This window comes from Hyla sarda, chromosome 5 (genome assembly GCF_029499605.1).
Source record: "Hyla sarda isolate aHylSar1 chromosome 5, aHylSar1.hap1, whole genome shotgun sequence".
Lineage (NCBI taxonomy): Eukaryota > Metazoa > Chordata > Amphibia > Anura > Hylidae > Hyla > Hyla sarda.
In genome coordinates, this window is record NC_079193.1 from 254,550,860 (window position 1) to 254,565,131 (window position 14,272).

The window sequence follows — 14,272 nt, forward strand, 5'->3', positions numbered from 1 at the left end:
TTGATGTCCATATGAGGAGGACATCATCTATGAACCTGACTCACATAGCAATGTGGTCAGTCCATAGTGACATCCCCTCGCTGAAGACATGTTGGTCCTCCCACCAACCGAGGTACAGGTTTGCATAGCTGGGGGCGCAGGGGCTCCCCATGGCTGTACCTCGCTGTTGTTGGAAGGACCGCCCCTCAAACAAAAAATAGTTTTTTGTTAGAATAAATCTCAGAAGGTCAAGGACAAAGATATTATGAGGTGTATACTGCGTCCCCCTCGTCTGCAAGTAGAACGACACCGCCTCGAGACCCTTTTCATGTGGAATTGAAGAGTAAAGTGCCTCCACATCCAATGATGCCAAAAAGGCACCCTCCTCAATTCTCAGGTCTTCTAATCTCTTGATTACATCTGTCGTGTCTTTTACAAACGAGGGTAGTGAGTATACAAATGGGCACAAGACCACATCCACATACTCACTAGCCGCCTGCGTAAGATTCTCAATTCCTGATACAATCGGGCGCCCCCTTAGAGGGGGGTAGCCCTTATGTATCTTTGGTGTTGAGTAGAAACTCGCTATTCTGGGGTGAACTGGCTTCATGTATTCAAATTCCCTACCACTAATGAGGCCTTCATTTTTTGCAGCATCCAGTATGGCTAGCAGTTCATCACCAAACTTCTCTGTAGGGTCACTCCTAAGGGGTACATAGCATTCCCCATCATTCAGAATTTTGAGGAACATCTCCCTGTACTCCTCCCTGGTCATCAGTACAATATTGCCCCCTTTATCAGAGGGTTTGATGACCAGAGAGGAGTCGCTCTCCAGGGATCTAAGTGCCTCATTCTCCAGTCGGGACAAGTTATATTCCCTTGGTGATTTGACATTCCCCAGTTTTTTAAGGGCATTCGTTACCACGTCTACAAAGATGTCTATGTGGGAATAATCACCCAGAGGAGGGGCACGGGTGCTTTTCTTACCTAGATCGGAGAAGGGGCCCTGTCCTTCTGGTACCAGTCCGTCCTGTAGCAATTGCCCCATGTCCCTAAACAAACCCATCTCTGAAGCTTCCAATCCAAATTCCTCGCTTTGTCTATTTTCCTGGATCTTAAAATGTCTCTTCCACTTCAGTCTCCTAGCGAACAGGTTAAGGTCCTTTACCCACAGGAATGGGTTGTAATGAACAGTGGGGACAAAAGACAAACCTCTCGCCAGTACGTTCATTTCCACTGTCGTTAGGTTTCTTTTGGACAGATTAATTACCTTAAGCTCCTCGTCTTTTGTAGGCAAGTCAGCTAGTCCTTGCTCCTCAGTAGATAATCCGATATTGGGGGTGGTTTGTCTAAAAAAAAACCTCCTAGATCCTCTCTTTCCTCTATAACCCCTTGCTCTATTTCCTCCTCTTCCTCGGTTGCCTCTATATACCCCTCCTTGGTTGTGAGGTCTTTCTATATCAGACTCCTCGCACTCGGATGATGATATATCTGTTTCCTGAGTGTGGCCTACGTTTTGTTTCAAGATCTCATATTCCTGTTTGTTCTTGAAATCTTGTAAGTCTCTTTTAAATTGGAGATGTTTCCTTTCCTTCAGGTATGCCACAAATCTTAAAACAGTATCCTCAAGTATTTTCTCTTTTTTTCAAAAGTAGAGTCCCCTTTGAAGGTATTTATATTTTCAATCGCTGTATTTAGTTCAGTTGTTATTAGTTCAAATTGTACTTTCTCTTCATCCAACAGGATCTTCATCAATCTCAATGAGCTTTCAGTCGCCTCTTTTTGCCATCTCTCTTTAATATTAGGGGTCTGTATCCGAGGTGCAGGGGTAAGAGGAATCCGTAGACCCCTAGGTACTATTTGATTAGCAATATAGTTATTCAAACTTGAGATCTCCCAGCTGGATCTAATATGATCTTTATATAACTTGGTGATGTTTTTAAATGCTGCCTTAATGGATGTTGCCTGATTTGCAAATGTTAATTCCTTTTCAGAGAAGACATCTCGTACATCTTCTAACCATCTCGTGGTGTCAATTTTCCCAGATAATAATTTTGCCATACCCCTATATAGGGGGAAACTTGAAGAGTATACTCGATATAGCTTCTAGCTAAAGGTTTAGGTCTCCCAAAAATTTTTATCAATAAAGCGAAAGGGAACCTTATATTGAAGATATGATTAAAACTTCACTTTTAATAGTAGCTAATAAAATAACCAAAAAAAAAAACAAACAAAACATCTAGTGCACAAAATATTTACGGACCGCCACCATTAATCGGGATGGGTCAGGGGCACGTCTATGATGCGTATGACCCAGACTGAGGGAGTCATGTGATGTAGGGGGAGGAGCTAACTAGCTTAAAAAACAGCGCGAACGAGATATTCTGTGTACGGCCGCCACCAGAGTCGCACATAGAGAAATGAGCACATGGATTAAACCATAATAAAGAGCCAAGACGCCGGTCCCTGATGATTGATGGCAAAGGAAACGCGTAGGACCCCTGCTCTGGACATGTTAAGATATGTAACTATGCTGCTTTATTAATGCATTTGTTATTGGACTAGATGAAGGACAGCTGCAGCACGTAGGGCTAAGTACAATGACTATGGATGGATGTTGGAACCAATTGCTTGTACTGCTGCTTACTGCAAGTTATCTGCAGCTACTGAATTAAGTGCAATATATAACTGCTGCACAACTAAAGGGCTAAGTGCAATGATATTAATTTCGCTTTGGTGCCAACTCTATATTCTGCTGCTATATATCTCTGCTGCTATGTTGGAAAGTGCAATACCTACTGTTGCAGAATTGAGTACAATGACGGTATGCTGCTAAGATATGTGCTATCTATTGCTGCTTGTTGACGCTGCTATCAGGATTTCTGCTGCTATGCTGGAAAGTGCAATACTAATTGCTGCAGAACGGAGTGCAATGATGGTATGCTGCTAAGATATGTGCTATCTATTGCTGCCTATGTATGCTGCTATCAAGGCCTTGTACCACTGGGATATACTGACTAGCAGAGTCACTACTGCACTATGACAACTATTATAAATGCTGGAATACGCACCTTATGCATATGAATTATGGTAACATGCACCTTTGTTGAAGGAAGATCAGCAGAAGTGATCTAGTGACTATTTATACATAGTAGCCCTACGACTAGAGTACTCCTTCATTTTTCAAGGACTGCCCAATAGCAGATATTTGAGCTTCTACTAGCGATATCACTTATTAATGGTGGCGGTCCGTAAATATTTTGTGCACTAGATGTTTTGTCTGTTTGTTTTTTTTTTTTGTTATTTTATTAGCTACTATTAAAAGAGAAGTTTTAATCATATCTTCAATATAAGGTTCCCTTTCGCTTTATTGATAGGTATATGGGTGGGTCGCTCGGCTAGATCAATTTATTCTTTAAATTTCCCTCGACTTATCCATAACATAGTGACGGAGCTTAAACGATGGACTACCTTACCACCTCCTCATCTAGCCCACTGTCATCTCATTAAGATATTCAGCTTTTCCAAATTATTGTACCCTCTCCGGACAATTCCTATTTTGCTGCCTAGGAGCGATTTAGCTTTGCTCACTACGGCTTTCACCAAATTTATTTGGGCCAACAAACGCCCTCGTATAGCTCTACGTAAGCTTATGCTCCCTCAAGAGAAGGGGGACTGAATTCTCCTGACATAGCGCATTATAACTTAGCTTGCCTTTATCGACACTGTATTGACTGGATTAGGGGCAATGAATATTACGCGAATACAGCACTCAAAGCGAAATTGGTGGGTCCCTCTTTACCGTCCCTCCTACATACTAAATTTAAACCCTATAAGGGGTTTGTGCATAGTTAGGGATACTGTAACGGCGTGAAAGATAGGTAGAACTGCAATGAAGTTATAGTTCTCTGTTAGTAAACATATGCCATTATGGTCCCTTCCAGAATTCCCTATGGGCAGAGAGAATAGCATGTTCCATTTGTGGCGGGCTGCTGGGATACTTCGGGTTCAACATCTCCTTAGCCCTACTGAGCCGAGGTATTTAACCTTCTCAGAACTCTCGACTCAGTATGGTTTGGGCCCGGAGCATGCTCTCCCTTATGGTCAAATCATGGCCATTCTGAGACCTCACCTTTGTGACCTTACGAGAGAGCATGCACAGGCAACCTTTGATGCTTTCATCTCCTCTGACGAGAACTATCACTCCCTGTCAGGGCTATACAGACATCTTAATAGGAAAAATGTAACTGGGACACAGACGTCTTTGTTCAAATATTGGGAAGGGAAACTAGGTAGGGCTGACTTAACTCTTCCTATTCTGGAGGGTTGGGTGAAGGTTTGCTGAGCGATCTGTAATGAGTTATGCAATTTTGGATTATCCATAATGCCGTTTATGGGTTTATCTTCCCCCACACGCCTGCACATCCAGACCGCATAGAGGAATGCTCTAAGTGTGGGCAGCACAAAACAGACATGCTCCATGGGCTTGTAACCTGCCCGTTCTCGGATCTGTTTTGATCTGGCCTCTTTGTGGTACTGAATCGGAAGTTACATGTATGCCTCCAAATTAACCCTTCTCTAAAAGTTCACAATATAGCTTCTGATGGTCTTACTGTATCAATACTACTTCACCTAATTATTCTGGTAGCGAAATGATGCTTGTTGTCTCACTGGTTACAAACTTCTACACCCACAATATCAGAAGTTTTTCTACAAATCAAGAGTTATCTTTTTATTGACCTTACAGATTTGGGCCGTACTAAGGAAAAATCGGCTACATCTTTTTTTTTTTTTTTTTTTTTTTTAAATAGAGGACTTACATGGTAATGTTTATGTCTGACGAGGAAATACTGAAGATCATGGGACCTTTTAGGGAGACTACATGGTACCTGTCTTTTTAGCGGGTTCTGTAGGTAGGCTGGATATCTCTTCAGGGACAGCACCTACTCCTTAGGTTTACTACGGGTGGGCTTGGAAGGGCTTTTGGACGATAGAGGCTGGTGGAACCATGCCTTCGGCTGGTGCCCTTGACTCTGTGGGGTTTTGTATATTTTGTTTAACATGTTTTCATATCAGGGGAATGTCCTGGCTTACATGTTCGGAAGTTTACACAAACAGACATGCTCCATGGGCTTGTAACCTGCCCGTTCTCGGATCTGTTTTGATCTGGCCTCTTTGTGGTACTGAATCAGAAGTTACATGTATGCCTCCAAATTAACCCTTCTCTAATAGTTCACAATATAGCTTCTGATGGTCTTACTGTATCAATACTACTTCACCTAATTATTCTGGTAGCGAAATTATGCTTGTTGTCTCACTGGTTACAAACTTCTACACCCACAATATCAGAAGTTTTTCTACAAATCAAGAGTTATCTTTTTATTGACCTTACAGATTTGGGCCGTACTAAGGAAAAATCGGGGTTTTGTATATTTTGTTTAACATGTTTTCATATCAGGGGAATGTCCTGGCTTACATGTTCGGAAGTTTACACAAGCCTGTAGAAGGTAGCTACATAGATTTGCCCTCTCCTGAGGGGGCATTTTAAGTACCAGGTACAAGACCACCTATTGACTTTACAAATATATACAAATTGATAATATTTGTATAATTTATGAAATACTGATATAGAAAATTTTTCATGGAAATCTCCAATTTCCTGCAAATCCTTCCACATTTCAAGAGCAAACTTATTTCATAGAGATGCAAACAAAACATGAGTGAGCATCTTAAAGAGGTACTCCGGTGGAAAACAATTATTTTTAAATCAACTGGTGTCAGTAAGTAAAACAGATTTGTAAATTACTTCTATTAAACAATCTTAACCCTTCCAGTACTTATCAGATATTCTTTTTTAATTTCTTTTCTGTCTGACCACAGTGGTCTCTGCTGACACCTCTGTCCATGTCAGGAACTGTCCTCTCCTGCTCCGGACAGTTCCTAACACAGACAGAGGTGACAGCAGAGAACACTGTAGTCAGACAGAAAAGAAATTACCGTATTTATCGGGGTATACCACGCACCGGCCTATAACACGCACCCTCATTTTACCAAGGATATTTGGGTAAAAAAAGTTTTTTACCCAAATATCCATGGTAAAATGAGGGTGCGTGTGTGCGCGTGTATACCCCGATACATCCCCAGGAAAGGCAGAGGGAGAGAGGCCGTCGCTGCCCGCTTCTCTCCCCCTGCCTTTCCTGGGGTCTAGAGCGCTGCTGCCGGCCCTTCTCTCCCCCTGGTTACCGGCGCCGCTGCCCGTTCTGTCCCCCTATCGGTGCTGGCGCCCCATTGCCGGCGCCGACAGCCAGGGGGAGAGAAGGGGCAGCGGCACCCATTGCCGGCGCCGCTGCCCCGTTGCCTCCCCCCATCCCCGGTGGCATAATTACCTGAGTCGGGTCCGCACTGTTCCAGGCCTCCGGCGTGCGTCCCCTGCGTCGTTGCTATGCACGGTGCGGCGCATTGACGTCATGCGCCGCGCCGTTCAGCACATAGCAACGACGCCGGCACCGATAGTCAGGGGGACAGAACGGGCAGCGGCGCCGATAGCCAGGGGGAGAGAAGGGCCGACAGCAGCGCTCTAGACCCCAGGAAAGGCAGGGGGAGAGAAGCGGGCAGAGACGGCCTCTCTCCCCCTGCCTTTCCTGGGGGTGTATTGGCGTATAACACGCACACAGACTTTAGGCTAAAAATTTTAGCCTAAAAAGTGCGTGTTATACGCCGATAAATACGGTAAAAAAGAAAAGAACTTTCTCTGTAGTATACAGCAGCTGATAAGTACTGAAAGGATTACGATTTTTACATAGAAGTAATTCACAAATCTGGCACCAGCTGATATTAAAAAAAATGTTTTTCACCGGAGTACCCCTTTAAGAAAAGACTTGGAATTTTTTTTATTAAGCAAACTGCACCTATATGCCCGTATATTGTATCCACCATGCAAAATTCACTTGCATACACAAGAAATTAAGCATATTTTTATACTTCACCATCAACATATATTGGCAAGGTACATGACAGACTGAACAATACATATATAAAAACATATAGTAAGGCTGCTTAGTCAAGTACTTACAGGTAAATATCCCTGGCGGTGGGTGTTCTGTTGGGCAGTTTTCTTCATCACTGTTATCACCACAATCATTTAGCTGGTTACAAATCAACGACCCAAGATATAAACATTTGCCACTAGTGCAGGTAAATTTGCACTCTGAAAAAAAAAAAGTGGAACAAAAAAACCAAAAAACATTACATAAAATAATCATGACCATGTTATTTTAAATTGGTCCTGACAACTATTCACTACAGTGTATAAATTGACTACTAAAATAAATAAAAACCTATATTGCTCCAAAAGATTATATTGTTCACATATTATGTATGGTTTTAATATGTGTCATTTGATTAGTAATTACAATAGTAGAATCTCACAAGATGTATGCCCTATGTTATGTGGTGAAGGGTGCACTTTGTGCTTTGCTTGACAAAGAAGAAGCAGCTCTTAAAATGTTGCACGTTCACACGGTGCCACAAAGCTTAGTTCATGGTAAACTGCTTAGTTCACGGTAAACTGCTATGCTGTTGGCCAGGAAAGAAAGCTCCATGAGGAATGAAAACCCTTGATGCGCCACAACCAAGGTACTGACAACTACACCTGGGTGACTACTTGCTTGGATTTTTTTGTATGTTGAATGGAATAAGAATTTTTTTTTGATAAAGATATAGGCAAAATAGCTATTGTGCTTATCTATAGATGCTGGACTTCTACTGGAGTATTTCAGAATCTCCAGTTAGCATGCTGATACACCCATGTTAGGGCTTGTTCAAATTGCCACCATGCTCCGTATGTGGAGCCCCGTTGGCAAATCAGTCAGAGCAACAGGAGTTTAGCGGGAAAAAATCTTTATTTCTCCAGTAGACTACCTGATCCCAAATGGACCTCATTCAAGTCAATGAGATCTATCATGACCGGGAGTTGTCAGTTGTGCTCCGACCCGTACCGGACCCAGACCTTGTCTTACTTAATCAATCCATCCTATTTTTCGCTAGCTTGGAACAACCACAACTATTCCTAGAGCTTGTTGTCCCACCAAACTAAGTAATTGGGGGAGAAGGGCCTTATTAAGAGAGGATGATCAAGAACACAATGGTCACTCGGGATGAGCGCTAAGGATCCTGTGTACAGATGTGAAAAACTTTGAGAAGGTCAGCCATCACTGCAACACTTTATGGTACAGTAGCCGGAAAGAGGCCTCTCCTTAGTAAGACACGTGACAGCCCACCTGGAGTTTGTTAAAAAAAAAAAAAAAAAGCCCCTAAGCATCACAGATTGAGTGAAACAAGATATTTTAGTCTGATTAAACTAAAATTGCCCAATGCCATCCATACAGTGAAGCATGGTGGTGACAGCATCATGCTATGGAGTTTTTATTTTTACCAACTAGGATAGCGAGACTGGTCATAGTTGAGAGAAATGGTCTAGACCTCAGAATTATCTGCCAACAAGACAATGGAATCACTGTTACACTAAAACTTAAAGAGTACCTGTCGCCAAACTAAACTTTTAATATATTGTTCCTTATGTAATTATAGGACACTTTGCTATTTACTTGCTGTTTAAATTCTCAACCTTTATATGTTTTTAATGTGATTGAAAAAACAGCCACTAGGTGGCTCTGTTCTGTTCTCTGACCCAAGTCAAACAGTTAGTTTGGTCTCCACTTGGACTTGCAGTCCAAACTCAGGAGGTGCGTGTCAGGGATGGCGAGGCACAGCTCTAGCAGGCTTCAGTGACATCGCGCCTGCTGGGGAATGCCAACTCTCTCCTGCTGGGAGCTCACACAATGTGAGAAAGGGAAAGGTATTATACAGAGCTTTTTAAAGCTCAGAAATTTATTTTAAGGGCAGGAGGGGTGTTAGGAGTAGTTAGGAATATAATCTGAGTTAATTTAGAAAATATGATTTGATGACAGGTACTCTAACATTTATTAATTTACTAGAATAAAAGCAAGGCACCATCATAAAAATGCCCCAAAAATCATCACAAATATATGTAAAACAGATCCTCTCAATGAAGAGAGACCATCACCCACACTAGCGAAACCACCAATGTCTTTTTAGTTTTTTTTTTTCTGGTGAACAATGTTACCTGTTGCGTACACTGATAATGGGATCAGAAACAATACACAAAGTCTTAATTTGGTATTATGCAGTTATTGCTAAAGAAACAATGGGTGGGGGAGTAGGTGGGGAAAGGAATGGGGACGGGAACTAAAGGAATAAGGGGAGGGCCTGATGTATTGCGCCCCTACCTAGATATCGATATTGTATGTCCCTTATTATACCCATAAAACCTAGGTGGAGTAGACGCCCTGATAAGGGCGGCCCTGCACCAGATCCTCACCCTCCTCTAATCTATGGTGTCCCAAGTAACCGACAATTTGGGGATGGGGTGCTCTCTGTCTCACTAAGGGGTTGCTATCTATCTGATGGGATAGGAGAAGGATAGCAAATCTACAGAATATTCACTGATATATTAGATGATACCACAATCACACAGGTAATGTATTATTAATATTATTCAGTCACAGAATATAGACAACCCATGCCATATGATAAGAGGTAGCAACAAGTTTAACTCCTGTCACAAATGATGAAAATAGACAGTAATCCAATATTGTAACACTGTTGCTGCAACAAAAAACACATAGAGACTGCATCTTAAAATGCAGAGTATGAACAAGCCTTTTACACCATGAACAGGGATAAAAATATGCAAACTGTAACTTATCTGATCCCAGACAAATCAGTGCCACTAGTCCCGTGTAAGACCATGTGAGCTAAGTGTCCATGCAGTCTGTGTATATGGTGAACAGACACCGCCCCTATACTCCTGTTATACCAATAGAATGAATACCTTATAGAAGCCTATCCGGGTGTAGATTGGACAGTATCCACGTCCATCTTAGTTTTGAGCACCAGGACTACTCCACAGCTCCGGCGGTACAGACACTTACTTCCGCAACCTGAGTCCATATCACGCCAATAGTCAGGTGAACAGGGCTGTGTCCCATGATGGTCACATGACTTATGTGCGAGTCACATGATAGATAGTGACTTCAGTCCAGTCATTTAGTAAACCATCTAACAGATCACTGTCCCGTAATACAAAACATGTGATCATATGAGATGATCACGCGCCCACAGATAGGTCACGTGTTGTTTGGTGACATCAGGCCGGAGAGATTCCAAGATTACCAAGCATATGATCACATGACAGTCACATGATCGAAACTGAAGCGGATGCAAGAAAATGACAGGGCGGATAGCTGATGTACGTTGCCATGGTGATTAGAGAAGCAGAAAAAGCTTTGTTACAAATAAGGTAAAGTATCCATTACATTTATCTATGGGCCCAGTAGGCGTATTGGTGACACAATACGATATATTAATAACAAAATTAGGACATTAGTGTGGATACATATCTGATGGTAGTAGGGGTGTGGAAATGTAATAAAAAAAAATACTTGTCCACAGGACTAAAACAGAGCAAAATATACTTGTCCCTCATGACGATCCACTTTTCCGGACCAATTTTCGCTTTTACACTAATTTTTTCCTCCTCGCCCTATAATAGCCATAACTACCTACTATAATGATACCTTTTAATTTTTCAATAACATAGTCTCCAAACCCAAAAAAATATAGTGAAATTTAAATAGTAAAAGATAATTTAGCAAATTTGGTGGTTTTCTTTTCTACACCATTTACCTTGTGGATGAGCTAACATGTTGTTTTGATACTTTAGGCCGGCCTGATTACAGCAATACCAGATTTGTATACTTTCCGTCATGTTTTACAAATAAATAAAAAAATCTGAACTTTTTCAAATATTTTTCATTTCCATTTTTTGACCCCTGTAGTTTTTTCTTTTTTCACATAACAGGCTGTATGAAGGCAAATTTTTTGCGACATTATCAGTTTTTTGTATCGGTATCATTTTGGTATTGATCTAACTTTTAAATCGCTGCTTAACTTTTTTTCTGGAATATTATAAAAATTGCAATTCTGTGGTTTGTGTATTTTCTTTACATTTTATTTACGTCATTTACCGTATGGGATACATAATGTTATATTTTAAGATTTTAAGAGTCCGTACAATTACACACGCAGCGATACTAAATACCGTATTTATCGGCGTGTTATACGCTGATAAGCTGCTGCAGTTCAATGATTTAATGTTCAATGAACTGCAGTGGCTGTGCAGGTGCAGAGACCGCCAGCGCTGCCGGCTTCTCTGCCCCTGCCTGCCCTGGAGTCTAGAGCCCTGCTGCCGGCCCTTCTCTCCCCCTGGCTATCGGTGCCGCTGACCATTCTCTCCCCCTGAGTATCGGTGCCGGTGCCCCATTGCCGGCGCCGATAGCCAGGGGGAGAGAAGCGGTGCCGGCAATGGGGCAGCGGCGCCGACAGACAGGGGGAGAGAAGGGGCAGCGGCACCCATTGCCCGCGCCGCTGCCCCCCCCATCCCCGGTGGCATAATTACCTGTTGCCGGGGTTGAGTCTGCGCTGCTTCAGGCCTCTGGTGTGCGTCCCCTGCGTCGTTGCTATGCGCTGCACGGCGCGGCGCGGCGCAATGACGTCACTCGTCATTGCACCGCGCCGTGCAGTGCATAGCAACGACGCATGGGACGCACACCGGAGGCCTGAAGCAGCGCGGACCCGACCCTGGCAACAGGTAATTATGCAACCGGGGATGGGGGAGGCAACGGGGCAGCGGCGCCGGCAATGGGTGCCGCTGCCCCTTCTCTCCCCATGGCTATCGGCGCCGGCAATGGGGTGCCGGCACCGATAGTCAGGGGGAGAGAACGGGCAGCGGCACCGATAGCCAGCAGGAGAGAAGCGGCGGCAGCAGGGCTCTAGACCCCAGGAAAGGCAGGGGGAGAGAAGCGGGCAGCGACGGCCTCTCTCCCTCTGCCTTTCTTGGGGGTGTATCGGGGTATATGCATGCACACACACGCACCCTCATTTTACCATGGATATTTGGGTAAAAAACTTTTTTACCCAAATATCCTTGGTAAAATGAGGGTGGGTGTTATAGGCGTGTTTTTTATTTTACACTTTATTAGACTTTTAGCAGGAATCATTAGATTCCTCATACAGATCAATAGAGTTCTACTGAATTCCATTGATCTGTGTGCTCTGCAATCCATTGATAGAGCCTGGCTGGACTAGGCTCTATCAATAACAGAGCTACAGACACCAGGGAAGCAGAGGTAAGCCCTCTGGCTACCTCTATAATGGATCTCTCCCTGCGAGGAGGCAATCCACCCCCCTAGCCCACCAGGGAGCATTCACATGTCCCTTTAGGTCAGAAGCCTGCTCCATACAGACTGCTGACTGCCGCCGTGCTTGTCAGGTCCGGCTCTGCTTGCCCGAAGCAGGGCTAAGGGCCCCGAAGAATTCACCTGCCCGGCGCCTGGAACTTCATGTACTGGGCGTTGGGTGATAGGAATTCCACATACCTGTGGTAGGTTCCTGATTCATGAAAAAACACAAACATCAAGCAGGTATAACTTGTCCAACTATCCCTGAAAATAACTAGAAAAAAATGTGCATTATCTAGAGAAAAAATTATGCAATAAGGACAAATATTGTCCTCCTACGGATCACCATGCATCCGAATGATTAGATTACTAATGGATCCTGGGACTACAAAGTAAACTGGAATTAAATTACTCCTAAAAGAGTACCTGTCACCAAATAAAACTTTTAATATAGTATTCCTTGTGGAATTATCAACACTTCCATTCACTTGCTTTTAAAATTATCGACATAAATATGTTTAAAATGTAATCTAAAAACGGCCACTAGGTGGCTCTGTTCTATTCCCTGCCACAATTAATACAGTGAGTTTGGTCTTCTTCCGGCTTGGCAGGAGTCCAAACTCAGAAAATGCTTCTCTGCACTGAGCTTGATTGACAGCTGCACAGAAAGTGAAAGCTCCACAGATTCTCACAGAAAGCTGCACAGACTAAAAGCTGCAAAGGTAAGATGTTAAGGATCACCACCATGGACTTTCAATACGTGTCTCGCCACCGGTGTGTTACATCTGTGAATCACATCATTAATGTATTTACATATGTGGCGTCTAAACTTACATTTTGTTTTGCCAATGTAGTACAATGGACAACTACACTGGCAAAGATAAAAACCCATTTTGTGCGACAATTAATAGTCTCTAACCTGATATGATTGGCCTGTTACTGAACTGATGCTATATTTGGTCCAGGAATTTGAAGCCAGGAACCTGATGGCGTGGAGTATAATGGCTGTGTACCAACCAGTCTTGTAGGCTTCAACCCTTACGAAAAGTTATTAAAGGGTGATCCGTCACTACCCTATCTAGCAAAGGGTCTGTCTGTAAAATAGACCAGTGTCTGCGAAGGATATCATACACATCAGGTTGGTGCTTATATGTCCCTATAATCCGGGTAAACTCATGACTATTCTCACGGGTCAGAGGTGTTAATAGGGTTGTGCGGCTTTCATACCTGGCATAATTGAACGCCGTCCCTAATACATCCAAGGGGTATTCTCATTAAAGAAATCTGTTCCTGAGTTTACCGGCCTCCCGGTGAAACTCCTCCTCCAAGAGGCAATTACATCGAACCATGAAATATTGGCCCTTGGGAATCCCTTTTTTCTGGGCCAACGGGTGGAAACTGGATCAGTGAAGCAGACTGTTGGTAGCTGTGGATTTTCTGAACAGAGTAGATTATTACATACCGGATTAATTTTTCTGGACGAGAATGTTCAGAAAGGCCAGTGACTGCTTATCAATCTCGTATGTGAACCTAAGTCCTAGGTCATTTGTATTAAGTTGGTCAATGAACCCCACAAAATCATTTCTGCTACCGGACCACAAGATGAAGATCTATCTATGTATCTTGCCCATAATAAGATGTTCTGGGTCCGAGGTCTTTCGTCTGATGGGAAGACAATATTGTCCTCCCACCCGCCCAGGAAGAGGTTCATGTATGTGGGGGCACAAGGGCTCCCCATAGCAGTCCCCCTGAGCTGGTGGTAGACCCGCCCATCTAACAGGCTAGTTATTTTCAGGGGTAGTTGGACTAATTATACCTACCTGATGATTTGTGATTTTTCATGAATTAGGAACCTACCATCAGATACAGTGGGGATCAAAAGTTTGGGCACCCCAGGTAAAAAATTGTATTAATGTGCATAAAGAAGCCAAGGAAAGATGGAAAAATCTCCAAAAGGTATCAAATTACAGATT

The 14,272-nt window shown here is 43.1% G+C and overlaps 1 protein-coding gene across 4 annotated transcripts in view; it reads right to left on the reverse strand.

Moving 5' to 3' along the window:
• Positions 1 to 14,272, reverse strand: part of LDLRAD4 (low density lipoprotein receptor class A domain containing 4) — a 257,251-nt gene that overhangs the window by 206,631 nt on the left and 36,348 nt on the right. For 2 of the 4 annotated variants that reach the window (XM_056521505.1, XM_056521503.1), the window contains exon 2: positions 7,052 to 7,186. The exons of 1 other annotated variant lie outside the window; for it this stretch is intronic. In XM_056521505.1, the coding sequence (XP_056377480.1) occupies positions 7,052 to 7,186 (135 nt within the window). Of the gene's footprint in view, positions 1 to 7,051; positions 7,187 to 9,892; positions 10,287 to 14,272 lie in introns of those variants that run through there. One more of the 4 variants, XM_056521504.1, reaches the window with a different exon arrangement.